This window comes from Podarcis erhardii (assembly GCF_964252035.2).
Source record: "Podarcis erhardii genome assembly, chromosome: 2".
Taxonomy (NCBI): domain Eukaryota; kingdom Metazoa; phylum Chordata; class Lepidosauria; order Squamata; family Lacertidae; genus Podarcis; species Podarcis erhardii.
This window is the reverse complement of record NC_138498.1, coordinates 125,485,165-125,512,708: the sequence shown is the minus strand read 5'-3', so window position 1 is coordinate 125,512,708 and position 27,544 is coordinate 125,485,165. Positions and strand designations below refer to the sequence as shown.

Genomic DNA, 27,544 nt, shown 5'->3' with positions numbered 1-27,544 from the left:
CATCTTCTTCCCATGTTTAAAATAGCTCTCAACAGCGTTCATCGTTGTATTTCTGAATTCCACATCTTCAGTTCAAGGGATGTGTCCGCACCATTTGTGGAGTCACACACACAGGCGGCAGTCTCAGCTGTTCCAGCAATTTGCCCACCTCTCCAGCTTCCCTGCACGAGCCGGTTCCATGTTTTCCACCCGCCCTCTCCTAAAGTCAGAGGACCCATCCCTCTCTCAATACTGGGGCTCCACACTCAGAATCCAGTTCTGCAGTTTGGCATAATTCACACCAGCCCGATCCTCCTAGCGCTCCACCCCAGGCTTTCGCTGAAGCTGACCTCGTTTGCATCGACTTCCCCTCTGGGCTCTGCACCTGCCACGCTCAGTCCGTGAAGGCCGGTTCCAGGTTTTCCTTCTGCTTCCAGCTCTCCCCTAGCCATTCCTGGGCAAACTCCAGTTCCGTGGTTTGGGGCTGCTCAGGGCTTCCTCTACTCGGCGCTCCGGCTCTGCCAGCGTCTCCCGCTCCCTTCCCGAGGCGGAATCCAGTCCCGGACTTTCCCCAGTCCCCTGGCTCCGCTCCCAGGGAGTCCGGCTCCGGTTTCCCCTTCCTTCACTTTGTCCCTGGCTCCGCTCCCAGCTGGCTCCGCTTCCGGACTTTCCATCCTGCCCCCTCCCTTGGCCGGCGCCTGGCAAAGCAACGGGGCACTCCTGGGTCCCTGCCCTGCAGCCCAGCGGCACCCCATGGGGTCCTGCCCTCCAGCACCCAGGTGAGACCCCGCAGGGAGAGGGCTGGCCCCCATGGAAGGGGAGGGGGGCGAGGCATCATCCGCAGGAGCTGGAGTGGAGTTGGAGGGAGGGGACCCCAGGGGTCATCCATTCCAACCCCGTGCAAGTTTTCGGAAGGAAGGAGGCAAGAGTTTCTTGCAAGCGGTTTAGGGCTTTTAAAAAAGTTTTGGGGTGGGATTCTTGCCCGTGGGACCCTCGTCGCAAGCACCCTTAAGAGGAGGCGCGTTTGCAGTTAGGGTTTGGGGTGAAAACGGGCAATAGGGAGGGAGACCCCCCAAAAAAGACCCATGGGGAAAAACACCCTGCTTCTCTCCCCCCCCCCAGCTGCCCTCGGGCGTGAGGGGAGGGGGTCCGGATGTTCCCCCGCTCTCTTCGCCACCTGCTGGACGGGGGAGGCGACGCCGGTGTGACCCTCAGCGCTTTCCGGAGCAGGACCCCCGAGTCGGAGCGCGGAGGAGGACCCCCAACTCCTGAGCAGGTCAGTAGCAGCAGGGAGGGGTTTGTTGGGGTGGGGGAGGGATGCAGGAGTTACTCTCTGCGGGTATGCTTGGCAGGTACTGGGTTCAAGAGTTCCCTCGCCCGTGCCCACGAGCCATAGAAGGGGCCCCCCCGGGGTCATCCAGCCCAGCCGTAGCCATGCAGGAACCACGGTCCTTTACAAAGCCCTGTTTAAAAATCTCTGGCGAATCCCAGCAATGCCCAGGGTCATCTAGTCCAACCCCCACCGGCTGCTTCCAGAGGTGGTCCCCCTTTGCAGACAGGTGTCCCACCCGCCCGCCCGCCTCATTATGTGGGGCTGGTCCGCTTGGGGGTCGTGATCGCGCTGCCCCCCTCCTCCTCCGGCCTGCACTGCAGGGTTGGCGCAGTGCGCCTCTTTGCATTCTCGGTGTGCAGGCTGGGACAGGTGTGTGTGTGTGTTTGCGTGTCTGCCTGCTGCTCTCTATTGACCCACTGTGTGGCTCCGTTGCCCGGGTGACAAAGCTCCGTCTCTGGAGGCGAGCACCTTTGATCCGGTGCTGTGGGCACGCCTTCCCAGCTGGCAGCTGCACCTGTTGGACTCCGGCCTGCCTGCCTGCTGCCTGGGTGTGCATGTGTATCGCGGGGCTTCCAGGCAAAGGCCCTGTTGTTGTTGTTGGGGGGGTTGGCTGAGAGAGAGAAGTGGAATCTGGTTTGGCCTGTTTTTGGGGAAGTCCTCTGCAGGGCGGGGAAGGGGCCGGGCCCAATCCTGAGAAGCGGAAGGAGAGGAACCGACACCGAAAGGGAGGCAGGAAAGAAACACACACGAGGCCTGGGTGGGGGGCCGGGAGTTCAGCCTGGGCCCCCCCATCCCAGCCCTCCTTCTGCCCATCTTCTGCAGCTAAGAGGACCCCCCCCACTTTCTCCAGCTGGGGGCAGGAGGGGTGCAAAGGGGGGGGGGTGATCTGCCACCCCCATGAAGGTTTTCCTCCGCCTGGGGGGCTGCCTGGAGCCGGGAGGGGGCTCCGCAGAGGGGGGGATCCTCACCCGCACCCGTTGGTACTGCCTGCCTGTGAAGGTAAGGCTCAGAGGGTTTTATGGGGGGGTGAAGCCAAGGTGGTGCCGTGGCTTGAGGACTTGGGTTCAAATTCTGGCAGGCTGCCTTCTCCCAGCCTGGCCTCCCTCTCAGGGTTGTTGAGGGGGAGGCTTGAGGGACGGAAATGCCGCAGACCCACAAATAAATAGACATAAATGACGGAGCACTCTGGTGGCAACTTGGGGGGTGGGCAGGAATTGCAAACGGGCTAAAATGTCATTTTTTCTCCCCCCACCGTAGCCCCCAGTGACCTTGTGGGAGGAGAAGGAGGAAGGCGCCATCTACACCGTCAGCTCTCGGCTGCCAGGGGGCGCCAACAAGGCCAGCCTGTTCTCTGGGGTAAGTCGTGCCCATGCCTGGGGGGTATATATTGCCAAAGGAAGAGAAGCGTCATTAAAAGGCGTATCACTCACATTGCTGCTTTTTTGTGGCATTTGGCGAAACGTCACCTGTTGAATCTCTGCTTGATGTGCAACAGTTAGAGGCCCTGGTGGTGCACAAGCCAAGCAAGGGAATGACCTGCCACAGGCCAGATTAGGAGGAGGAGGAGGAGGCTGCCTCTGTTTACATAAAATTGAAAAATTGATTGGGACTCCCCAGAGGTCATCCAGCTCAACCCGCCGGCCATGCAGGGAACCGCTGCTAAGAAATCCACAACTTACAGCTCACAAACCGAGCCTCCTTCCTTGTCATTGGAGCCCATCCCTTTTTTTCTGCCCCCACCCCACAGGGCGAGGACCCGCCAAGCACTTCGGGTCACCCAGGGGCTGCTGATGCCACGGCATTGGGGGTTTCAGGGTCCCCGGCCAGCTGCTCTCGGGTGCTGAAGGCCGGATCGCTGCCCCGCCTTGTCAGGCACCTTCTGGAAGCCCCTTCGCTTGGGGACACCTGCTACGTGCCGGCCTTCCTGGCCACCTACCGGACGTTCGCCACGACCGGCCTGGTCCTGGGGCTGCTGCTCGAGAGGTTTGCAATGGAGGGGAGATGGTCTGGGGGGGGGAACATTGGCAGTGCTGTTTGTTTGGTCCGCAGGTGGAAACCCAGCAGGTGCAGCTTGTGCGGCATCGTTAACATTGCTGAGTTTTCATGGTAAGAACAGAACATCACCGGTTGGGTTTCTGCCTGCTGGGCAGCCGCCTGAAACTGTGGAGAGGTGGCGGGTCGCTGGCTGGGCTAGAGAGTAGAAGGATTACTTACTGTAATTTACTGAGTCCCTTGGTATTCTCACTTCCTCCCCCCGCCCCGCAGGCTGCAGGCGGTTGTGGGTTCAAGTTCAGACGCTACCCCGGAAACAGCAGACCTTCAGCGGTGAGTGGCTGCCTGCTTCCTTTTCCCTGCTCCCCTGAGCACTTAATAACAGCCCCCTCCCCAAAAGAAATATCCCCCTCCGCAGCCTAAATCCCATTTTCTGAGCTAATTCCTAAGCTGCTTCTGGACTCTCTCCTCTCTCTACCAGAAGGATGGCTGCCTGTGTTGGTGTTATGATTATGAACTGGGTAAGGTCATTGAATCGTAGCACTGGAAGGAACCCTGGCGGTCATCTAGCCCAACCCCTTGCCGTGCAGGAACCTCAGAGGTCCCTGAACTCGGCACATGCTCAGAGGCACAGTGGTCGTCGCGAGCCTTTGGGTTCCGGGTTTGAGCTCCGTCTCCAGCCTTGCTTCTGAACGGCCTCACGTTAGTGCAATCCCGTACGCAGAAACAGAGAAGGGTAGAGTTGGAAGGGGTCCCCCTGTGGTCATCTAGTCCAGCCCCCGACAGGCAGGAATCTCAGAGAAAGCCTTGGTGAAAATATTTGTCCAGGTTTGTGTCATATAAAAAAGATAATCAAAGACGTTTATAGCAATAAAACCATAAAGCCTTCTTTGCACAAGACCATGTTAAAAAGTTACCTTGTTATCTTGTAAACCTCTTTTTTTTTTAATGATAGGTCGGTATACGTATACATATTTTTAATAAATAAATAAAAAAACAGGCATCAGTTCACCATTGAGGAAGGATTTACATCTATCCCATTATTAGGATTAGGATTTCTATATCATCCCTCAAAAGCTTTCAGGGCAATTCACTAGATAAAAATACAAGATTAAAACACAAATAAGTGGTTGAAGCAAAATAACCCAAACGAACACAAACATAGTCATTCCCTCCTCTCCTCCCGACTTGCAGAATATAGATATTTTCTGCTGGCCTGGGAGACTGTCCTCCTGGGCTGTCCCCTTTTGGAGACAGGACATTAGGTCAAGAGAGGGTCAAGCAGGGCTGCTCCTTTGAGCCTTCAGTGGGAAGCGGGTGCGGGAGACAACACCCTCCCTGAAACGCCCTCCGGAGAGACGAGGCGCTTGCCGGCTGCGTCTGGTCTTGCCGTGGGCTCCCGGGAGGGATGGGGGGTGAGGCACGTGGACTGGGGTGGGGGGCGGGGGCGAAGCCAGGGCACGTGGGCTTGGCTCCCTCGCACGAATGAGTCACCAGAGACTCCCTGATCTGGGAGGCTGCACCTGCTGTCTGGGGTAGGGTGTCTCTGAGACGGGTTCAGAACAGGGCAACCGGAAAGGTCATAGAGCCATAGAATGGGAGAGTTTGGAGGGACCCCAGGTAGTCATCCAGTCAAATAATAATAATAATAATAATAATAATAATAATAATAATAATAATAATTTATTATTTATACCCTGCCCATCTGGCTGGGTTTCCCCATCCACTCTGGGTGGCTTTCAACAGAGCATTAAAAACAGAATAAAACGTCAAAACTTCCCTAAACAGGGCTGCCTTCAGATGTCTTCTAAAAGTCTGGTAGTTGTTTATTTCCTTGGCATCTGATGGGAGGGCGTTCCACAGGGCAGGCGCCACCACCGAGAAGGCCCTCTGCCTGGTTCCCTGCAACCTCACTTCTTGCAGGGAGGGAACCGCCAGAAGGCCCTTGGAGCTGGACCCAGGTGTCAGGACAAAAAAAATTCCTTCCAGTAGCACCTTAAAGACCAACTATGTCAGTTCTTGGTATGAGCTTTCGTGTGCATGCACACTTCTTCAGGTGTCCGGGGTGGAGACGCTCCTTCAGGTCTACTGGGCCGTTTAGGGCTTTAAAGGTCAGCACCAACACTTTGAATTGTGCCTGGAAATGTACTGGGAGCCAGTGTAGGTCTTTCAAGACCGGTGTTATGTGGTCCCGGCGGCCGCTCCCAGTCACCAGTCTGGCTGCCGCATTCTGGATTAGCTGTAGTTTCCGGGTCACCTTCAAAGGGAGCCCCACATAGAGCGCATTGCAGTACTCTAAGCGGGAGATAACCAGAGCATGCACCACTCTGGCGAGACAGTCGGCGGGCAGGTAGGGTCTCATCCTGCGTATCAGATGGAGCTGGGAGACAGCTGCCCTAGACACAGAATTGACCTGCGCCTCTCTGCAATGTAGTCAAGTGCAATTCAGGAATCTTTCCCCCTTGGTGGGAACTCACGACTCTGAGAGCTATGGACTGAGCCATCTCTTTGGGGCTTTTTCATTCAGAGGGAAGGCGAAGAAGAGGCCGATACACCTGGAGAGAAACGGGGTTAGACTAGATGACCAGCAGGCCCCTTCCAACGATTCTATGATTGTATGCTGGAAACCACAGAAAGGGAGAGAGGGCTCTTGGGGGTTTGAATCCCACTTGCCCGTTTCCCATAATGGGCCTCTCTGACTGGCTGTTGTGCTGGGGTGGGTGGGGCTTCCTGGGATCCCAGCAGTCACAGACTCCCCCCTTTCCCCTCCCCACAGGGCCCTGGGGTCTCTGCTGTGCTCCTGGCTGGACGGGTACCCGGAGGACTTTGTGGGGTTGGACGCTGGCCTGAAGGAGCAGCTGGGAGCCTGGCTGCGCTGGGCGCTGGGTAGCGGATCAGACCCTGAGAAGACCCTCCTGGCAGCCGGCCAAGAGGGAGCTCCCAAAGGCCAGGAGGACCCCCGGGAGGACGAGGGCATCACGGACGAAGGGCCCCCAGACCCCCACTACATCCTGGGGCTCCAGGCGGAAGACGTGGCTGCTCATCTCACCGCGCAGGATGCTGTGAGTGTGACGGGGGGGGGCAGGGGAGAGGGCCTGGGGGGATCCTGCAGGGGGTCTGGATGAGCTCCACAACCCTTGTTCTGCCCTCTGTCATGGCCCACCCTCCACCTCTTCGGGCATGAGGACTGGAGACTTGGGAGGTTTTGCCTTCCGTCAACGAAAGCTATTCTTGGTCAGTGAGAAAGAGGAGGATTGGTCTGAGAAGATATTGAATTATTGGGGCAATTGAAATGTTAAAAGTTAAATAAACCTTGTGGAGGGAGGAGCGTTAAGGCATTTAGAAGTGTACATATGGTTGATTTGAATATGTATATTATTGAAAATGTATGTTATTGAATATTGTATACCCAATGTATCAGCCGCCTGGGGGGTTTCATTGTTTGTGTTTGGGTGGTTGGTAAAAAATTATTATTATTATTATTATTAATAATAATAATAATAATAATAATAATAATAATAATAAAACACAAGCTGTTCTTCCTGGTCAGAGAATCCCTCGCCATTCACCTAGGTTTCGGGTTCCTTTTAAGCCAGCCTGCCAGGGATTGGGGGCTTTGGGGGGGGCTCTCCTCTCTTCCTCCCCCCCTTCAGTTTCTTCTCTCTCCGCAGGAGCTCTTCCTGCGCCTGGTGCCCCACGAGTGCCAGGGCCAGCTGTGGTCGCAGCGGGACAAGAGGGGCCACGAGGGGGCCTGCCCCTCCGTCCGCGCCACCGTGGCCCAGTTCAACCGCGTGGCCAACGCCGTCGTCTCCTCCTGCCTGGGCGACACGGAGCTGCGGGCGGCGCAGAGGGCACGGCTGCTGGAGAAGTGGATCCGCGTGGCAGAGGTGAGTCCTCCTTGCAAGGAGGGCGTCGCGGTTCCTTCTGTCCCTTTCCCGCTTCATGCTGGATTAAGCTTTGTGGGTAGGCTGAAATCGTAACAGAATGATGGAATTCATAGAGCCATTGAATGGTTAGGGTTGGAAGGGGCCACCCGAGGGTCATCTAGCCCAACCCTCTGCTGTAGCATTCCCAAATCTTTATGTACTGAGGATTCCTGATGAAGCAACTGGCCTGTGTTTCAGAATGCTTATACGTGCCTGTCAGGCGTAGAGAAAGCAAATGGCAGAGGTGGAGAGGCCTGGGGGATTCGATCAGAAACTGTTGTCAATGAATCAAACCCAGTCAACGCATCGCAGACACAATGGCTTGCTTCATTTTTCATAATTCCTCATAGCAATCCCACCGGGACCCCCCCCCCCACTCTGGATATTTGCACCCCCTACACTCTGCAATGCTGGAATCTTTTGCCCAATGCGCCACTCGAACCCATGACCCTCAGATTGAGAGTCTTGTGCTATACCAACTGAGCAATACAGAATGCCATGGTGGAGTTGGAATGGGAAGGCAGGAATAATAATAACAATAAACAAACAACAGCAACGTTTCTGGGTCTATGGTGCGGTGTTTGCCAACTGCTGCCTTATCTATTTGTTTGGAATGTTTGTAAGCTGCATTTGTCGTTGTTGTTTAGATTTAAACACGTGGCCTTTGCATAAAACCCTCCCAGGAAGGCGGTGGACAGACCCTTTCCTTATTTTCTCTTTCCCCTCCCAGGAGTGTTTTCTCCTCCGCAACTTCTCCTCTCTCTATGCCGTCGTCTCTGCACTGAAGTCCACCCCTTTGCATCGCCTCAAGAGGACCTGGGAGGAGACATCCAGGTGGGCCCCGATCCTCTGCTTCAGAGCTCCTTCCCCTCACAGAAAAACACACACACACACACACACACACACACACACACACACACCCCCGTCTCTGAGACCCTGAGCTTCTTTCTGGCAGCAACAAAAACTAGGCTGCCATCTACCCTGGCATTCCCCTCTTCTTGCCCAGGTCCTTAGGTCCTCTTCCTAAAGCGCTTTTCTTCCCTACAGGCACCCTCTGGAATTGTAGGGTTGGTTGAGACACCTCTGGGTCATCTAGTCCAACCCCAGAATCACAGCTAACCAATGCAGCAGAGGTGTCTAGGGAGGTCCCTACAAACACACAAGCCTGATCCCTCTTAGGCAGGGTGCAGCCCATTAAACTTCTTTTTATATAATTTTTTAATTAATTTTCAGCATATTTAAACATATTTAGACATCTTATACAATTTTTAAAAACATATTTAAACATATTTTGACATCTTATACAATTTTTCATCAATCTCGTCTGAAAATCTTCCAATCTAATCTCTAAATGCACATTTCCCACTTCTTCCATTACATTTAATTCATAACGAATATCACTGTTCTTTCTCTAATTTGCAACGCTTCACAGATTTCTCCTTGCACAGCTTCTTGTAGTCCTGCTAGTGTAATTTGTTGGCAATACAGTTGCTCTTCAAATAGTTCGTATACTTCTTCCAATCTTCTGTAAATCTCTGGTCCCACAGGTTTCGAATACTTCCTGTCGTTTTATCCAATTCTGCACAGTCCATTAATTTTGTTTGCCATTCTTCTTTTGTTGGAATCTCCTCTTGTTTCCATTTCTGGGCGCAGCCCATTAAAGGTGGCCTGGCTGACCTGTTGTCTCTGTCGTATTTTAGTGCTGGGGTGCGGTTGAGGGAGAGGGTTCCCTTTTGAGACTGCCCTACTCAGCTTCTCTCCCCCCCCCCCCCAGGGACTCCCTCCGCTGCTATGAGGAGCTGAGCGCCGTCTGCTCAGAAGAGGACAACTACAGCCAGAGCCGGAGGCTCCTCTTCCAGGTATTTATTCCATGTTTTCCGCAGAATCGGGATCCAAAATGACCGTAACAGATTGGAGTACTGGGCCCAGGCTAACAAAATGAATTTCAACAGGGACAAACGTCAGGCTCTGCACTTAGGCAGGAAGAACCAGCTGCACAAATAGAGGATGGGGGACACCTGGCTGACTAGCAGTACACGTGAGGAGGATCCAGGGGTCTTGGTGGACCACTAGCTGAATCTGAGTCCACAGGGTGATGCAGCAGCAAAAAAAGCTAATGCGATTCTAGGCTGCATCAAGTCTAGGGTCCAGATCAAGGGAAGTGATAGTCCCACTCTATTCTGCCTTACTCAGACCACACTTGGCGTACAGTGTCCAGTTCTGGGCACCACAATTTAAGGATGTTGACAAGCTGGAAGGTGTGCAGAGGAGGGAGACCAATAGGATCAAGGGTCTGGAGGAGCGGTTGAAGGAGCTGGGTATGTTTAGCCTGGAAAAGAGGAGACTTGAGGGGAAACTTCAAATATCTTAAGGGCTGTCCCATGGAGGAGGGAGCAGGCTTGTTTTCTCCCGCTCCAGAGGGTAGGACTCGAACCCATGGCTTCAGGTTACAAGAAAGGAGATTCCAATATTCGACAGTAAGAGCTGATTGACAGTGGAACGGTCTCCCACGAGAGGTGGTGGGCTCTCCTTCCTTGGAGATTTTAAAGCAGAGGTTGGGTGGCCATCTGTCATGGATGATTTAGCTGAGATTCCCGCATTGCAGGGGGTTGGACTAAATGACCCTAGGTCCCTTCCAGCTCTAAGATTCTATGATTCTCTCCCAGGTCGCATTCTGCCACTCTAACCACTGCACTACCCTGGCTCTCGATGTCTGGTGGACTTTTAAACCCCCACACACCGCCTTTCCCCTGGCATAAAAATGTTCAGGGCTTTGACTTTTTGCGAACTGCAGTTCCTAATCTATTGCATATCCTATCCTGAGCAAATCCCTTGCATCTCTGAGCCACCTTCTCACTCGGCTTGTTTGTTTTTGCACCATCGGTGCTTACAGTCCTCACTTTCCGGGCAACAAACTCTTCCGAGGCAGCTCACGAGCGGAAACGAAAGAAACGGCCCGTGAAAACAAACATTGAAGTTCAGGTGCCGAAGCAAAACCGGATGGGGTGTGTCAAGTGTTCCTCTGCATGTCTCCGAAATCCGGGACATGGCCTGAGACTCAAGGCTTTGTAGGAATTGCAGCGAAAGAGTCCCTGGCAGACAGCCATCCAGCCTCTATAATAATAATCATCATCATAATAAAAATTATTTATACCCTGCCCTCCGCAGCCAAGACCGTGGGCCAGAAAAAAGCCAGGGAAGTCTCCGAATAGGAGTTCCATCACAGAAGGAGAAAGGAAAAAGGAAAAAGGGGAAGGGGATCAAGTTGATTCCAAGCCAAAGGCCAGGCGGAACAACTCTGCAGGGCCCTGGTCTCATGAGGCAGAGGGTTCCACCAGGCCGGAGCCAGTGTTGAAAAGACCCTGGCTCTGGTTGAGACTAATCTGACTTCCTTAGGGCCCAGGACCTCTAGGGTGTTGTTATTTATGGACCTTGAGGCTCTCCGTGGGGCATACCGGGAGAGGCGGTCCCGTAGGTACGAGGGTCCTAGGCCTCTGCTTGAAAACCTCCAATGGGGGAGAGACGTTCGCCTTTCGAGGGAGTCTCCTGAGACCCTACTACTGAACACGTTTTTGAATGCAATTTGGACCGATTTGCACATTTCGCCATGCAATTTATCCTAAAATAATGCAGTTCTGAATTCTCTTCTCTTCTCCTGCTCCCCACAGGATGGCTACCCTCGAGGGGCTGGGGCGGACCCAATCCAGCGCAGGCAGCAGCGGAGATCTTTGGAGCATCGCCCCGTGGTACCCAGAGGAGGGGAGGCGGGCTAGGGCCGAGGGGCCAGGAATGCAGGTCTCCCCGTCTCTGACCTCCTTCCTCTCTCGATCTCTTCCTCACAGGGCGTGGTCCCCTACCTGGGCACTTTCCTCAAGGACTTGGTGATGCTGGACGCAGCGACACGGAACAGGCTGCAGGTGAGGACCGGGTGGCAGGCGGGGAGACGCCAATCCCGGGCAGACCGTTCGGCAGGGGAGCAGACTCGTAGAACCACAGAATTTTGGGTTTTGAAGGGACCGCCGAGGGCCAAACCCCCTGCAATGCAGGAATCTCAACTCTCTCGGAAGGCGGTGGACTCTCCTTCCTTGGAGGTTTCTCAGCAGACGTTGGATGTCCAGTTGTCAGGGAGGCTTTGGTGGAGACTGCTGCCTTGTAGGGTGGGCTGGATGACCTTGGAAGGTCCCTTCTGTGATTCTACGGCGAAGTGACCCAGCGGCTTCCAAATGCAGAGGTGGGTTGGCAGGAGGATGACGGAACGGCAACTCGCGCAGAGAGGCAACCAGGGAGTCCCTTCCCTGGGAGAGAACTCTGGGGTGGGAATCGCAGCAGGCTTGAATCAATGAGCCAATTTTATTGGGGCAAATGAAGAGATCTCAGGCTGCACTCCAGAAACGAGCGCAATTTAGGAATTCTGTGAAGAGCAGGAGGCAGGCGACTTTTGCTGGCCCTGGTGGGGCTGGAGCTGTCTGGTGGGATGCATTTGCGCTCATTTCTGGAATAATTACGTCTCCCTTCCCCCCTGAGTTTCTTGGGGTCCGACTAAATCTACAATTCTGTGACTCTTTCTCTTTGCAGAACGGGTACATCAACTTCGAGAAGCACCGCAAGGTACGTGCCACATTGGGAGAGGGGAGGAGCATGCAATGGGCACCCCTTTAAAAATGGGGGGGCGCGCCTTCTATTATTAATGCCCATTTTTCTTTGTGTCCCCCCCTCAAAAAATAGGAATTCGAGATCCTCACCCAGCTTCGACTCCTGCAGGCCAACTGCCGCAACTACGCCCTGAGCCCTGACCGGCACCTCCAGCGATGGCTCCAGCGCTTGCCCCGACTCAGCGAGGGCCAGAGGTGGGTCTCAGGATCCCACCCGAAACCCAGTCTGCTCTTTGGCCCTAGAATCCTAAATCGGTTGGAAGGGGGTTCCCGGAGGTCACGCGGCCCACCCCCCTGACATGCCCTGAGCCCCTCTGTTTCTGCAAATGTTTAGCTGGAATTTGTGGAGGGGACCCCCCAGATATCATGCAGACTGACCCCTCAAAAGCCCATCAAAGTTTGTGTACTGCTCTTTATTTGTAAACTTCAGAGCGGTTCACATTGCAGTGTAATAATTTATTATTTATACCCCGCCCATTTGGCTGGGTTTCCCCAGCCACTCTGGGCGGCTTCCAACAAAGTATTAAAATACAGTGGTCTGTTAAACATTAAAAGCTTCCCTAAACAGGGCTGCCTTCAGACGTCTTCTAAAAGTCTGGTGGTTGTTCTTCTCTTTGACATCTGGTGGGAGATGGTTCCACAGGGCAGGTGCCACTACGGAGAAGGCCCTCTGCCTGGTTCCCTGTAACTTGGCTTCTTGCAATGAGGGAACCACCAGAAGGCCCTCGGAGCTGGACCTCAATGTCCGCGCAGAATGATGAGGGTGGAGACGCTCCTTCAGATATACTGGACTGAGGCCGTTTAGGGCTTTAAACACTTTGAATTGTGCTCAGAAACGTACTGGGAGCCAATGTAGGTCTTTCAAGACCGGTGTTATGTGGTCTCGGTGGCCGCTCCCAGTCACCAGTCTAGCTGCCGCATTCTGGATTAGTTGTAGTTTCCGAGTCACCTTCAGTAGTCCAGACAGGAGATAGCTGCAGACAGTGGAGCGGTGAGCTCTCCTTCCTTGCCTCTGTTGTGGAGGCTAGAGCCGAGATTCCTGCAAGGCAGGGGTTGGACTGGATGACCCCTGGGTCCCTTCTGACTCGGAATATTCTATGATTTTATGACCCTGTCCTTCAGAAACTCCTGACGAATTTTCCACAACTGTCCATGGCATCTTGATTCCAGAAAAAAGGGGTCAAGCTTTCAAGATGCCGCAAGACCCCGGGCAGTGGTCAACCAAAGTGTCCTGTCAGTGCCAAGATTTCCGCAGGGCCACCCAACCCCCTTGCAATGCAGGAAACTCAGCTATAGAATCCTTGACCGACAGCTTCAAAATCTCCAAGGAAGGTTTTCCTGGCCCCTCCCCTTCCCAGTCTGGTCCGGAGGTTTGGAACAGATGTAGGGAGTTTATGGGGGGCAACAGACTGAAACACAGCTGCTGTTTTCTCTTCTGGGAAATTATTATTATTATTATTATTATTATTATTATTATTATTATTATTAAAAGTAAAATATTTAAAGCGGACATTCTCCCTCTTTCTCTCTGCCAGCTACCAGCTCTCCTGCACGATCGAGCCGCCTGCGGAAGCAGCAACCCCTGGCCGCCCCATGAAGCCCACCCTGGTGATCACCCACTGCGCAGAGTGAGAGGCGGGAAGGGCCCGGGAGAGATGGGAGGGACCCCCGAGGGACATCTAGCCCAACCCCTTGCCAGAATTGAATCCATGACAGCTGGCCACGCGTCCTCTGCTTGAGAAACCTCCGGCGAAAGAGGAAGACCAGCCCCACCTCTTCTCTCTCCCCGCCCTCTAATTTTGAAGCTTTCTTTTCAAATAACAGAATTGTAGAGCTGGAAGGGGGACCCCTGAGGGACATCTAGCCCAAACCGCTGCAATGCGGAAATCTCAGCTCAAGCACTGCTGGTGCTCAAATGGCCACCCAACCTCTGCTCCCATGAAGGAGAGTCCAAATCACAGGTGTCCAGCTGGAATCGTAAAACCCTAGCACGGTAGAGCTGGGTCTCACCTGCTTTCCCAACCACCAGACATTTCTCCTTTCTCCTCCAGCCTGGCCACCTCGATTGGGATGAGCACCCTTGTGTCCTGGGACAAGCCCAGCTCCCCACAAGCCCCGCCAGACCTCCTGCTGCCTCCACCTGGTTCCCCCACCCCCCACGGGCAACCGCACCAGACCCAGGTGAGTTGGGGGGCCAGGACGATGTCCTTTCCCAGCTGCGATTTGTGAGCTCTGCGGGAATTTTCACTTCATAAGCAGAACAAGGGTCCTGCTTAGTATCACTTTTTAAGGAAGGGGCTGGTGCTATGCTGCTTTTACTGTGATTTCCTGTACCTTTAATCTCTCATCTGGTTTCTATCTTAGGGCTGCCATACCTCCAGGGTTTCCCACACACTTCCGGGATTTGGGTCTGGAAAATGGCGTCTGGGGGTGGGGGGATTTTCCTGAAACTAGCGAAATGTTGGGGGAAACCCGGAAATATGGCAAAAGGGATGAAAACTGTGATAAAATCTGCAGAAAAAAGCTCCAGGGAAAGAAGAAAAATAGCTCCAGAAAGTCAGCAACTCTGTCCGGATTTTCACATTTGGAAATATGGCAACCCTAATGTATCTTATCTACCTACCTATTTGTGTTTAATTGCTTTTTCACAATTGTCTTTCCTATGACGCTTTAATCTGTTTCCATTTTATTTGTAAGCCACCTTCAAACGTACCTGGATTTGGAATGAGGCCAATTTACTCTTTCAGCGGCTGCCTGTTGGTGCTTTTATGTTGCATTTTTTTCCATGCTCCTAACAGCCCTGGGATCTGTGGAAATTTAACAAACAAATAAATGAGGTACCTACTGGGGACCCATAAGAAGCAACTGTGCCAAAAGGGGCATCGTTGTGAATATTAGAACTGTGGTGGGAGATTTCTCGAAGTCCCCCTCTGCTGCCGGCCCGTGTAGACAGCACTGAGCAGGACGCATCCCTCGCTAACCCTTGCCTCCCGCTGCCTCCCCAGCGTATGAAGTGGCCCTCCGTCTCCTCGCTGGACACGGCCCCGGAGAACGCCTCTCCCTCCTCCCCGGAGGGCTTGGCCCCACCCCCTGTCGTGGGGGGCACCTTCGTCCGTGGCCACCGGCGCTCGGCATCCTGTGGGTCAGCCTACCCCACGGCCCCCGCCCCGGACAGCGGACTCCCCTCGGACTGCCGCATCATCCGCGTCAGCATGGCTCTGCACAACGGCACCCTCTACAAGAGCATCTTGGTGAGCGAAGGGGGCAGGACCCCAGGGGAAGAGGGGCCCTGGCCGGGGAGGGGGGCGCAGAAACAGCCCTTAGCTGTCCCTCGTGCGCGGCAGGAGGTTGGTCTGGACCAGGCACCCCCCAAACTCGGCCCTCCAGATGTTTCGGGACTACAGTGGAATGAATTTTGTTATTACAGTCACAGACCAGTTCCGGGTCATTTACAGTATCAGGAAAATCATAAAACACAACAGGGATAAATTGAATTGCAACTGGGTACAACAGAGACAATTCAGATACAGTGGTACCTCAGGTTACGTACTTAATTCGTTCTGGAGGTCCGTTCTTAGCCTGAAACTGTTCTTAACCTGAAGCACCACTTTAGCTAATGGGGCCTCCTGCTGCCGCTGTGCTGCCGGAGCACGATTTCTGTTCTCATCCTGAAGCAAAGTTCTTAACTCGAGGTACTATTTCTGGGTTAGCAGAGTCTGTAACCTGAAGCGTCTGTAACCCGAGGTACCACTGTATAGCAGCAGTGTGTGTGTGTGTGTGCGTGTGTGTGTATATATATATATATATATATATATATAATATTGATCACTAAAATATAACCTAAAATTTTCATTTAAAACCTGAATCATTTGGTTGTACAGTTTGTTCCCTAAGTTTTATGGCAGTCACACAGAATTTGGCCACCCTTAGCGTAATCTCCAGGTCCTTGCCCTCTACCGGGAGTTTTAGACATTGAAATTTGGACCCATTTGGAGATTTCTGTATAACAGGAGTGATAAATACAGAGGGACTACTATTCCCATCATCCCTGACCACCAGTCCTGTTAGCTAGGGATGATGGGAGTTGTAGTCCCAGCACATCTGGAAGGCTGAGTTTGGGGGTACCTGGCCTAGATGGCCCTAAGGCAGCCTTTCACAACCTGTGGGTCCCCAGATGTTGTTGAACTACAACTCCCATCACTCCTAGCTAGCAAGGCCAGGGATGATGGGAGTTGTAGTCCAACAATATCTGGGGACCCACAGGTTGAGAAAGGCTGCCCTTCCCGGGCTGCAGCTCTACGGTTCCCCAGCCAGGTGCCTGCCAGCTCTTTTGCGCTATGACGCGGGACCAGGTTATCTGTGTCGTGGCCTGACCCCACATGCAGCCACTCAGCTGCTTAGACTGCAAGGGCTGGGCTGGATGACCCCTGGGGGCCCCTTCCCACTAACTCAATATGATTCTGTGATTGGCTGAACTGGCCCATTCTCAGGGGCTATGTAACACCCGTTCTGCATCTGTAATAAAATGGATTTTCCGGCATGGCAGCTCCTGACTGTGGAACTCCCTGCTGAGTGACACCAAGCAGATACCATAGAATCAGAAAGGACCCCCAAAAATCATCTAGTACAGCCCCCTGCAATGCAAGAATCTCAGCTCAAGTGCCCCCGACAGATGGGCACCCAACCTTTGCTGTGATCTTAACAGCGCCTCCTAAAATGTTTTTTATTTTGGACAGACCTACCCAGATAACGTAGAACGTTGGTGTGTTTTAAATCTGTTGTCAGTTTGCCGCAAAGGTTTTTGTTTCATTTTTAAGGTTTTACATAGTTATTTACACACCGTTTCTGCCAATAGTTTCATTGTTTTTCAAAACAAAAAAAAAATCCTTCCAGTAGCACCTTAAAGACCAACTAAGTCAGTTCTTGGTATGAGCTTTCGTGTGCATGCACACTTCTTCAGATACACTGAAACAGAAGTCACCAGACCTTTAAATATAGTGAGAGGGTGGGGAGGGGTATTACTCAGAAGGGTGGTGGGAATGGGTGATTGGCAGATAGCTGTGATGAGCCTGTTGACGACTCTTAACGACTGCAATAGGTCTTACAGGAAGAAGCGAGGGGTGAAAAGGTGAAAAATGGCTTTGTCATGTATAATGAGATAAGAATCCAAGGTCTTTGTTCAGACCAGGTGTCTCCATGGTTTTAAGTTTGGTGATAAGTTGTAATTCAGCAGCTTCTCTTTCCAGTCTATTTCTGAAATTCCTTTGTAGTAAAACAGCTACTTTGAGATCTTGTATAGAATGTCCTGGGAGATTGAAGTGTTCTTCTACTGGTTTCTCTGTCTTGTGATTCCTGATGTCCGATTTATGTCCGTTTATTCCCTCCCCACCTTCTCACTATATAGAAGGGTCTGGAAACTTCTGTTTCAGTGTATCTGAAGAAGTGTGCATGCACACGAAAGCTCATACCAAGAACTGACTTAGTTGGTCTTTAAGGTGCTACTGGAAGGAATTTTTTTTGTTTTGACTATGGCAGACCAACACGGCTACCTATCTGTAATTGTTTTTCAAAACGGCTTTGAGGCTTGTTTGTTTTGTTACAATCCAGTGGCCTGTAAATTTTATGAAATAAACTCACAATCAGCCCTGGTCCAAAAAATCCTGAGGGGCACCCAATTGGCAAAGGCTGAAAATCCTGTTTCTTCTCTCTCTCTCTCTCCCCCTGTGCTATTGCTGCCTGCCCTCTGCAGGTCACGAGCCAAGACAAGGCGCCGGTTGTGATCGCGAAGGCGCTGGAGAAGCACAACCAGGATCGGGTCCTGGCCCCCAACTACGAACTGGTGCAGCTCCTGCCGGAAGGTCGAGGTGAAGCCCATCTCTGTGCTTTATAGTGGGGAGGGGGGAATCTGAGGGGATGTGAATCCTGCGCTGCAAAGGGGGTTGGACTAGATGAGCTCTGGGGGTCCCTTCCAACTCTACAATTCTGTTGCAAGCATTTACGCCATTGGTTTTAACTGCTGGCTGCGGGATTTTGCAGTGCGTCAAATTGCTTTTAGGGTACAATTAGCTTTCCAGTGCTTCCCTGGCAGCTTATACAGTGGTACCTCGGGTTAAGAATTTAATTCGTTCTGGAGGTCCGTTCTTAACCTGAAACTGTTCTTAACCTGAGGTACCACTTTAGCTAATGGGGCCTCCTGCTGCTGCCACACTATTTCTGTTCTCATCCTGAAGCAAAGTTCTTAACCTGGTACTATTTCTGGGTTAGTGAAGTCTGTAACCTGAAGCGTCTGTAATCTGAAGCGTCTGTAACCCGTGGTACCACTGTAAATGTTTCCTTAAAAAATATTTTTCCAACAAGGCAGCACAGAGGATGATGTCTTTTAAACATTTCCCCTGCTTCAAGGCTGCCCAATGGACTTCAAAGTCTTTATTATCCTCCCCTTGTCTGTCAGCAGATTCTAATCAAGCCATCTCCTGATGTTGACAAAGTGGCAAAAATCTTGCGGCTTTGTATTTGGGTTTTTAAGAAAACGGCAGCTCGGGTTCTGCAAAGCTGCAGAGCAACAGAGGTTTGGGAAAGCAATGCTAATAGAGGTGTGTTTTTTTTAAGATGGGAGATGAGCTGCGCCCCCAGGAGTCCCTGGTTCTGGCTTTGGGCGTGCCATTCCTTTTCTACAAGGGAACTCCAAAAATGAGTCGTTCCTCTCGTTCTTCCACCTTGACCCCTCCCCGCCCCCTCTCTCTTCCTACCACCCCTGCAGAGCTGGCCTTCCCCACCACGGCGAACGTCTTCTACGCGATGAGCAGCACCTGCCTGGACTTCATGCTGCGACCCAAGCGCCCGCGGGAGAAGCCGCCCCCTCCGCCGCCCCCTCCGCCGCCCCCGCCCAAGCCGACGCCCCCCAAGGGGGTGGAGATCAGCGCCACCTTCCCAAAGATCAAGGCCACCGGGCGGAAGATAGCCAGGGCCCTCTTTTGAGTTGGGCGGACAGAGGCCTCGGTTTCCGCTCGCTCAGGGCTGGCGGCCCACACTGCCCTTGAGACTGGGGACAGCACAGGGTTGCAACGCGGTGTCAGAAGTGGCAAAATGTTGGCAGAGCTGCGTTGGCAGGCCTGGCTGGCGGAGAACCCTGGTTTTCCAGAGTCTTTGAGGAACTCAATGTCCTTAACTGCTTGGACCCGGGGAAAGGGAAACCGGAGCGCAGGACCCGATCCGACGGATTCAAACGACGAGAAAGGAGATTCAAGGCTAAACGTTAGGAAGAACTTCCTGCTTGATGGTGGAACCAGAGCTGGCAGAGTCTCCTCCATTTTTTAAGCACAGCTTCAGTGGCCACCTGGGATCCTTTAGCTATGATTCCGCCCTCTCAGGGGGCTGGACTAGATGATCCTTGTGGGCCCCTCCTGATCTTCCGTTGTCCTGAGTCTGTTGTCCGATTTCCAGTGTCAGCACCTTTCCTTTCCTTCATCATGCTGTTCACAGCTCAGTCGGGTAGAGCGTGGGGCCGATAAGGTTTGCAGTCCCACCTTGGACCGCTGGGGTTAGACTGGATGATCTTCAGGTGCCTTCGAACTCTGCGATTCTAGTGAAATCCCTCCCCTCTAGCTCAGGGGGAAAGGCTGCGTTGTCGAAGACACGGGTGTTGTGTCGCGCTTGGAAGAGTTTCCATCTGCGTTGTGCACTTCCTGTTGCCGTCACCACCGGCTTCCTGTTTCTTTGCCGTGGGCGCCTTCTCCTCTCGCTCTGGACTCCCCCCACCCCCCCGCCTGCCCCAAGTGCCTTGACTGTCAACGGGAGGGTTGCCAAGTGGCCCTGAGGCCCTTCGCTTCCTGCTGCGGGGAGGGAGGGCTTGGCGGATTGCCCTGATGACGGCTCCCTCTTTTTGGACCGGTGGGAAAGTGGAGCAATTCTGTCCCTGTCGGAGGCTGTTCCTCACAGATCCCAGATGCAAACTGCCCCCTCTGCTAAGCTCAGCTGCCCCATATCTCAGGGAGGGTGTGTGTGACTCTAAGACTCGGCACTGCGCTGAGTGCAAATTAACACTAATTTTTTTAAAAAAATATGGCGTTATGTTGTGAGGCTGTGGGGAAGGGTTCGGCCTGACCCATGGCCAGATCTGTCCTTCCTAAAGCGAGGGGGAAATGTCACCTGTCACCTGTGAATCCTGATGCTGGTGGGAAGATGGTGACTTTTGGGTGCTGTTTTACACGGACAGCCACTTTGCAAATTCCGCTCCAGCCACCCTCAGGTTGGGATCTCCTCCAGGGGTTTTGCACTGAATTTCCCATCAGCCCCAACCAATGGCTTCAAGTTACAAGAAAAGAGGTTCTGCGTAAATGTGTTTCTGAACCGCCTTCTCCTTCCTCGGAGGTTTTTAAGCCAAGGTTGGGTGGCTGTGTGTCATGGGGTTAGGCTAGATGGCCCTTAGGGGTCCCTTCCAACACTTGAATTCTATGATTCATTGGAGGTTGGGCGGGGTTCTGTCAGGTATCATTGAGCTCTGGTTCCTGAATTGCAGGGGGTTGGACTAGATGACCCTGGGTGTCCCAATGTCACAGTTCTGAGATTCCAGGACTTTTGGACTACAGTTCCCACCAGCACCTGATGGGGAGTTGTAGTTTAAAACCCCAGAGGAGATCTCAGGTCGAGGAAGGTTGGGAGTTTCCCCACTTTTTGCACTCCTGCAGGCTGCTACTTCTCACCACGCAGCTAACATTTTATATACTATCCTAAACAGCTTCCAAATTGGCTCTCGTCTTTCACGTATTTTTGGAGGCAATTCCTGTCCCTCCACACCAGCATGTCTGAAACTCTGCAGAGTCCCCAATATATTTTTATACTATTTAAGTTTCAGCCCAAGAAACGCCTTCTTCACGGGAGCCTTTTAACACCTTCCTTAACGTTCTGTGGGCTGAGCTGCACCGGTTGGGCTGCTGCCTGCCCCTTGCCGCTGCCCATGGGCAACCAGTACTTTCTACCTGCTGCCTATAACTCCCCCCCCCCTCTTTCTCTGGAGGAAAAACGATGTTTTGAATGTTAAAAACATTTGTACTCGGCTGCATCAGGGACACTGAAACTTTCTATAAAATATGATTATAAAAAGAAGCTTTGTGGTATGAAAAGCTTTGTGCGTGGGGAGAAGGGGAGGGCTCACCCCCTAGCCTGGGGACTCAGACTGAGATGGGAGTACCTCTGAGGACGTGAAGAGTGCACTAAACAAAATGGCAATATTTGGGCCATCTTCACAAAGTGCTCAGAGGTTCTGTTTACAACCAAGAGTCCTTAGCTGCCTCTTGGCCTTTTGGACGTGTCCCAAGGATTTCCTCTGCCAGCTTGTAGGTGGCTCTCGCCTCTTCTTGCCTACAGCAGCAAAGTTGGAAACATTCCCAGGCACCTGTCCCTGGCGGGGAGGTGAGCCTGACGTAGGGGGCAACACAGGCTCTTTGCCAGCCCCAGAGAAGCCAGCAGGCAGCTGCAGTCTGGCCCTAGAGACCCGAGAAGGGGCAAGACCTCTCCAAGCCTGGAGATGTGAGATATGATAGCCGTCTTCAGATATCTCGAGGGCTGTCACATGGAAGAGGGAGCAAGCTGGTTTTCTCCTGCTCTGGAGGGGAGGACTCGAACACAGGGCTTCAGGTTACAATAAAAGAGGATTTTTGACAGGAAGAGCTGTTCCACAGCGGGCTCTCCTTCCTTGGAGGTTGGGTGGTCTTCCACCAGGGATGCTTTAGCTGAGATTCCGGCCTTTGCAGGGGGTTGGAATGGATGACCCCCCGAGGTCCCACCGAACTCTACATTTCCATCCTTTCCCTAGAGCGCGAACCCAATGTCCCTCCTCCCTAAAAAGCTCTGCCAGTGCAGCGGGAGTTGCCAGAAACCCCACCCTTCTCGGCTTTTCTGCAGCCCTTGCGGAAGTGGGTTGGCTGAAGGAGGGTCCCATCCAAAGAACGTGCTCTGCTCCCGCCTTGGCAGGGGGCTGGACTAGATGGCCCCGGGGGTCCCCCCCTTCCAACTCTACCGTTCCGGGATCCCAGCCCAGCCACCCTTCGAAGCTGCCACAGCCTGACTCTAGAGAGAGCTCCTCGCGAGACAGCAATGGGGTCGAGATGCCCTACAGGTGCCAGGGCACAGGGACGGATTTTGTGTGCTGGCTTTGTGTTGGGGGTGGTGGTCTCCTTTTCAGGGGCCTCCCCCTCCCCTTTGCACATGGCAAGGTCCGAGTGCAAAAGAGGAAGGCATCAGCTGAGAGAGATTTGGGAGACTTGGTCCTAGCTTTTATTTCTGCCCAGCGGAGCAGGCCTCGCAACGGTGTCCCCATCCCTCCCCCCACAGTCCAGGAATGGCCCCCCCAACTCCCCTCAGGCCTTCACAGCCCCCTTGGCCTGGGCCTTCTGGAACTCCTGCTGCAGCCGCGCCAGCGTTTCCCGCTGCTGGTCCGACTTCTTCTCGTAATCCTGCATCTGGCCCTCGTAGCGCTTGCTGAAATGACAGGACACAGCGGAGGCGGCGTCAGCGCTGGTGGCTTCACAAGCCCTAGGGAGGCTGAGAACACCACGAGCCCTGCACTGCAAGGGGGTTCGGCTAGATGACACCCGGGGAGCCCTCCCAACACTACAGTTCGAAGAACCCCAGGAACTGGTGTTCAGAGAAGTGACCCCTCTGACAGCAGAGCTGGAACACGGACCTTGCAGCTCTTGGCCAACGTCAGTCTCCCCCTCCCCAAGCTGGCTAGCCAGCTGTCCTTTTATCTTATTTTTAGTTTTTAATTAGTTATAATTAATAATAATAATGACTTCCAACAAAGATTTAAAATACATTAAAATGTCACACATTAAAAACTTCCCTGAACAGGGCTGCCTTCAGGTGTCTATCTCTTTGACATCTGGTGGGAGGGTGTTCCACAGGGCGGGTGCCACCAATGAGAAGGCCCTCTGCCTGGTTCCCTGTAACCTCACTTCTTGCAGAGAGGGAACTGCCAGAAGGCCCTTGGAGCTGGACCTCAGTGTCCAGGTAGAACGATGGGGGTGGAGATGCTCCTTCAGGAATACTGGACCAAGGCCATTTAGGGCTTTAAAGGTCAGACAAACACTTTGTATTGTGCTCGGAAACGTTCTGGGACCAATGTAGGTCTTTCAAGACCGGTGGATTAACTGCAGTTTCTGGGTCACCTTCAAAGGTAGCCCCACATAGAGCGCATTGCAGTAGTCCATTATTGCCGTATTCTTCTGCTTTTAAAATGTTTTTTTACATACAATCATACCTCGGGTTACAGACACTTCAGACTGCGTTTTTTCAGGTTACGGACGCTCTGAAACCAGGGTTACGTCCGGATTTTGGAAGTCGCATATGCACAGAAGCGGTAAAGCACACTTTGCGCATAAGCACTGAATCGCAACTCACGCATGCGCAGATGCGCCGCTGCAAGTTGTGAACACTGCGGGTTGCAAACGTGCATCCCGCACAAATTACGTTCTTAACCCGAGTGTCCACTGTATTTTCATTCATATATATATATATTCTGTTTAACAATTTAGAATATTCATTTAAACAACCTTAGAATATCAATGACTTCCCTTCTTCTCTTTCCATGGTTCATTTTGCATAACACAAATCCCTACACATTTTACATAAACTAAGCAATTCAGTTTTCCATTATCGCATCCATCAAAACTTATTTACACTGTTGAATTTATCTTAATGCCGCGCACGTTTTCAAGTGCACACAATTTCCCCTATTGTCTTCCCCCCCTTTTTTCTCCTTTCCTTTACTAGAATAATCCCAATAAAATTATGTATATATACAGTGGTACCTCTGGATACGAACGGGATCCGTTCCGGAGCCCCGTTCGCATCCTGAAGCAAACGCAACCCGCGTCTGTATTTGCCGCTTCTGAGCATGTGTGTGACGTCATTTTGAGCGTCTGCGCATGCGTGAGCGGCGAAACCCAGAAGTAATGCGTTCTGTTACTTCTGGGTCACCGCGGAGCGCAACAAGAAAGAGCTCAACCTGAAGCAACTTCCACCCAAGGTATGACACTGTGTGTGTGTGTGTAATATATGTGTGTGTGTGTGTGTGTGTGTGTGTGTGTGTATATATGTGAAAAATCGCAGTAGCAGAGCCTCCCCGCAGGATGGAGGCAGCACTCACATCTCCCCTGCGATGTAGTCCAGCCGTTTCGCGACCGTGGCTTTGGCCTCGTCCATGTCCTGCTTCACCAAGACGGGCCCAATCAGCTTGTAGACGGTGTTGGACGAATCCAACAGGTCCAGCTCCTGCAGAGGAAGGAAAGGTCAGCAGGGAGGGAGGCGGCTCAAGCGGTGGCTTCTGCAAAGGTCAGGGGGGCGGGCGGGGGCTCACCTCCTTCACCACATTGTTCTCAGTCAGCTGAGCCTCCAGTTTCTGCCGGGCCGTCATGCACTTGCTGATATCTGGAAGCGGGGAAGAAGAACGGGCACAGAAATTGATGGACTATGCAAAAGGGCGAAGCTCACCGGAAGAATAAGAAGCATCAAGAAACAGATAGGTAGCCGTGTTGGTCTGCCATAGTCAAAATAAAAAAAATTCCTTCCAGTAGCACCTTAAAGACCAACTAAGTTAGTTCTAGGTATGAGGTATCTGAAGAAGTGTGCATGCACACGATAGCTCATACCTAGAACTAACTTAGTTGGTCTTTAAGGTGCTACTGGAAGGAATTTTTTTTATTTTAAACATCAAGAAGATCAAGTTTGTAAGGAAGAATGGAAATCATTTATAGAGCATTTGCAAAATTACTGTAAACAAAGACGCTAGCAGGCTTAATATAAATAACGTGCAGTATAAATTTTACACATACACACATTTATGTATGCAGAAGAGATTGTAAATAACAATTTGACTTAATTGGGAAAGGCAGGAAATAATATAAAATATAAGGAACCAAAGAAGGAGGGGGAAGGGAGTCATAATAAGACAAATATGGAATATCATTTGTGTTTTATATTTTTGGATTTTTTCCCTTTTTTCTGTACTTTGTAAAACCTTATAAAATTATTATTATTATTATTATTAAAAATAAAGGGAAGAGGAAGAGTTCCCCCCAGTAAAATAAACAAAAAACGGAAATCCACACAGTTAAAAGTGTAAAACACACATGGAAAAACATTAGAACCAACATAGACTGGCAGTCCACAGGAATGAAATCCAACCCAGAAGCATAGTTTTGGAAGGGACCCCCGAGGGTCATCTAGTCCAGCCCCCTGCAATGCAGGAATCTCAACTGAAGCATCCATGAGATGGCCGCCCAACTTGTGCTTCAAAACCTCCAAGAACATAACTTTTAAGTGGGCCCAGCTACTTCTTGGTGGGAGGTTGAGGCATGACAGGTGTCTAGACAGCACGTATAGTGGTACCTCAGGTTACATACACTTTAGACTCTGCTAACCCAGAAATAGTACCTCGGGTTAAGAACTTTGCTTCAGGATGAGAACAGAAATCGTGCTCCGACGGTGCGGCGGCAGCAGGAGGCCCCATTAGCTAAAGTGGTGCTTCAGGTTAAGAACAGTTTCGGGTTAAGAACGGACCTCCAGAACGAATTAAGTACTTAACCCGAGGTACCACTGTATAAGAAATGGGGGGAAAGACTCCCACATTTTAAAGGCAAGTCCAGTACTGAGAGGTGCTGCTATAACGTTCTAGAGCAGGGAAATGGGATTCTGAGGTGCTCTTGTGACTCACTTCCTGAGCCAGGTTCAAGGTCCTTGAATTAATTTACAAAGCCCTGGGCAACTTGGGTCCCGGGTGCTTCAGGGACCGCCTGAACCCCAATTCCCCAGCTTCATCACTCAGGTCACCTGCAGTTCGTTCCCCAAGTTGGTGAGGCCCATTTGGCAACAAGGAGAATCCGAGCCTTTAGAGTAATCGGCCCCATCCTGTGCGACTCCCTGCCACTGGAGTTCAGCCAGCTTTCAAAGGCCTGATGAGAGCTTTTCTGCTGTCTGATTTGAACTTTTCGAACTGTTGCATGCACAACTATTCTAAGGCGCTCTGATACTTTCTTATGAATAGCTGTGTGTGTGTGTGTGTGTGTGTGTGTGTGTGTGTGTATACATGATGAGAGGTGGTGGTGGAATTTACCTTTCTGCAGCTGCTGGTATTTCTCCAGCTCTCCCTGGAGCTTCTTCTGCAGGGCTTCAGCCATCGCCTCCTTCTCTCAGGCAGCTCAGGAGCAGGGGTGGGGGTGGCACTCTCTGCAGAAAAAGCAAGTAACTGCCAGTGCAGCTTTGCTGGTAGAAAAGCCAAGAGCCCCCAGGAAGTTGCAACTAGGAGAAAACACAGGGCAGATCCAGCTGTCAAAGGGCTCTGCTTACGACCCGCTCAGGGCTCCAGTTTGGAGCGGCCCCTCGCCACCAGCTCCTGGAGTGGGTGGGTGTCTCTATCCTCAAAACAAAAGCCCGTGTGGGATCACTGAACCCGGGGGGGGGGTTCTGCATGGTGAAGCTGCCCTCTGCCTATGGGTCACCACGGGGGCCGCCCCAACTCTCTGCATTCCCCCCTCCCAGGGGCATTTCCTGACCCCCTCTGGGTGTGTGGAGACGGGGGAAGGGGACAGCCACCCCCCAGGGTCCCTCCCCACCCAGCTCCCCTTTGCCCCCCCCCACCTCCAATGGATCCCCCCAGGCACCCCTGGAGCCCCCTCCCCACCCAAGCCCCCTCCCCCATTCAGCCCCCCCAGCACCCATGGCGCCCTCTCCTCTCCCCTTGGTGCCCCCACCCACCTGCCCCTCTTTTTCTGCCCCCACCCCCAACACCTGCCCCCTCCCCGACTCACGTCCCGCTAAAGCTCCTCCTCCCGACCTCTAACCCGAGGAACTTCCGCCCGCAGCGCGTCCGCGTCACCCAGGATCCCCCGCGGTCTCGCTCCTTCCCGCACAGGCGCAGAGGGGCCGCCAGGCCTTTGGACGCGTCACTTCCGCCCTCTGCCAAGATGGCGGCTTAAAAACAGTACTGGAACGTAGTCCTAGAGCGGCCGCCTCGGAGACCCGGGTCGACTATGAACACTTCCCCCGCCGCAAAGCATCCCGGGAAGTGTAGTTTGTCCCCAGCGGAGCTCCAGTTCCCGGAGCCCTTGACAAACTACAGTTCCCAGGAGGGGATTTTTTTTTGTGGGGGGGGGGGAACGGTTGGTTGGAGAAAAGTAAAGTGTTTCTGAATGCATCGTGTGAATGCGACCCACGTGTAATCGGGTTTGCGCGCTTTTTTATTGGCTTTCCCCTTCGTTTTTGTTTCTATTATGTATTTTCATGCTGTGAGCCGCCCTGGGATCTTTGAGGACGGGCAGGGTCCAAATTTAATAATGCTAAATTAATAAATGGGCTGTAGCTACGTGTGTGTGTTTGTGTGTAAACTTTGGGGACCCGCATCGCCTCCTGTCTGTCGATAAATAAATAAGCATATGAGGAATTCTCAATGGACTGAGTACTGTTTTTTTAACAGATGTCAAATAATTTTTAAACTTCCCTTTCTGGTTATGACTTTCCACAAAAAAACAGGATACTGAGTTGGCCCTTGGACAGTCAGATGGAGGAAAGGCACAAGGGCGCATGGACGGAAGTGGGCAGGGCAGAGATTTAAGAGATCCACAGGGTAATCTGTCGCTTTGACTCAGAAGTCAAGGTTTCCTCCG

The 27,544-nt window shown here is 52.4% G+C and overlaps 2 protein-coding genes across 3 annotated transcripts; one reads left to right on the top strand and one right to left on the bottom strand.

Annotated features, from left to right (window-relative positions):
- The first annotated feature begins 523 nt into the window (after positions 1–523).
- RGL2 (ral guanine nucleotide dissociation stimulator like 2) lies at positions 524–20,985 on the top strand. Of its 2 annotated transcripts, XM_081849160.1 has the most exons (18): positions 524–758; positions 1,102–1,255; positions 2,570–2,668; positions 3,060–3,295; positions 3,578–3,637; positions 6,081–6,366; positions 6,976–7,191; positions 7,961–8,064; positions 9,005–9,089; positions 10,899–10,976; positions 11,073–11,147; positions 11,806–11,838; positions 11,956–12,077; positions 13,418–13,510; positions 13,934–14,063; positions 14,888–15,133; positions 17,632–17,746; positions 18,643–20,985. In XM_081849160.1, exons 2-18 carry the CDS (start codon positions 1,133–1,135, stop codon positions 18,858–18,860), a joined length of 2,319 nt encoding a protein of 772 aa, XP_081705286.1. In that variant the 5' UTR covers positions 524–758; positions 1,102–1,132; the 3' UTR covers positions 18,861–20,985. The 2 variants fall into 2 exon arrangements, with proteins under 2 accessions (XP_081705286.1, XP_081705287.1); XM_081849161.1 differs by lacking the exons at positions 524–758; positions 1,102–1,255 and adding an exon at positions 1,943–2,311.
- On the bottom strand, positions 20,885–26,293 carry PFDN6 (prefoldin subunit 6). The gene is made up of 5 exons (XM_081849361.1): positions 25,996–26,293; positions 24,241–24,311; positions 24,031–24,155; positions 21,037–22,361; positions 20,885–21,005 (listed from the first exon to the last, which is right to left on the bottom strand). Exons 1-4 carry the CDS (start codon positions 26,057–26,059, stop codon positions 22,241–22,243), a joined length of 381 nt encoding a protein of 126 aa, XP_081705487.1. The 5' UTR covers positions 26,060–26,293; the 3' UTR covers positions 20,885–21,005; positions 21,037–22,240.
- Positions 26,294–27,544: the final 1,251 nt, after the last annotated feature.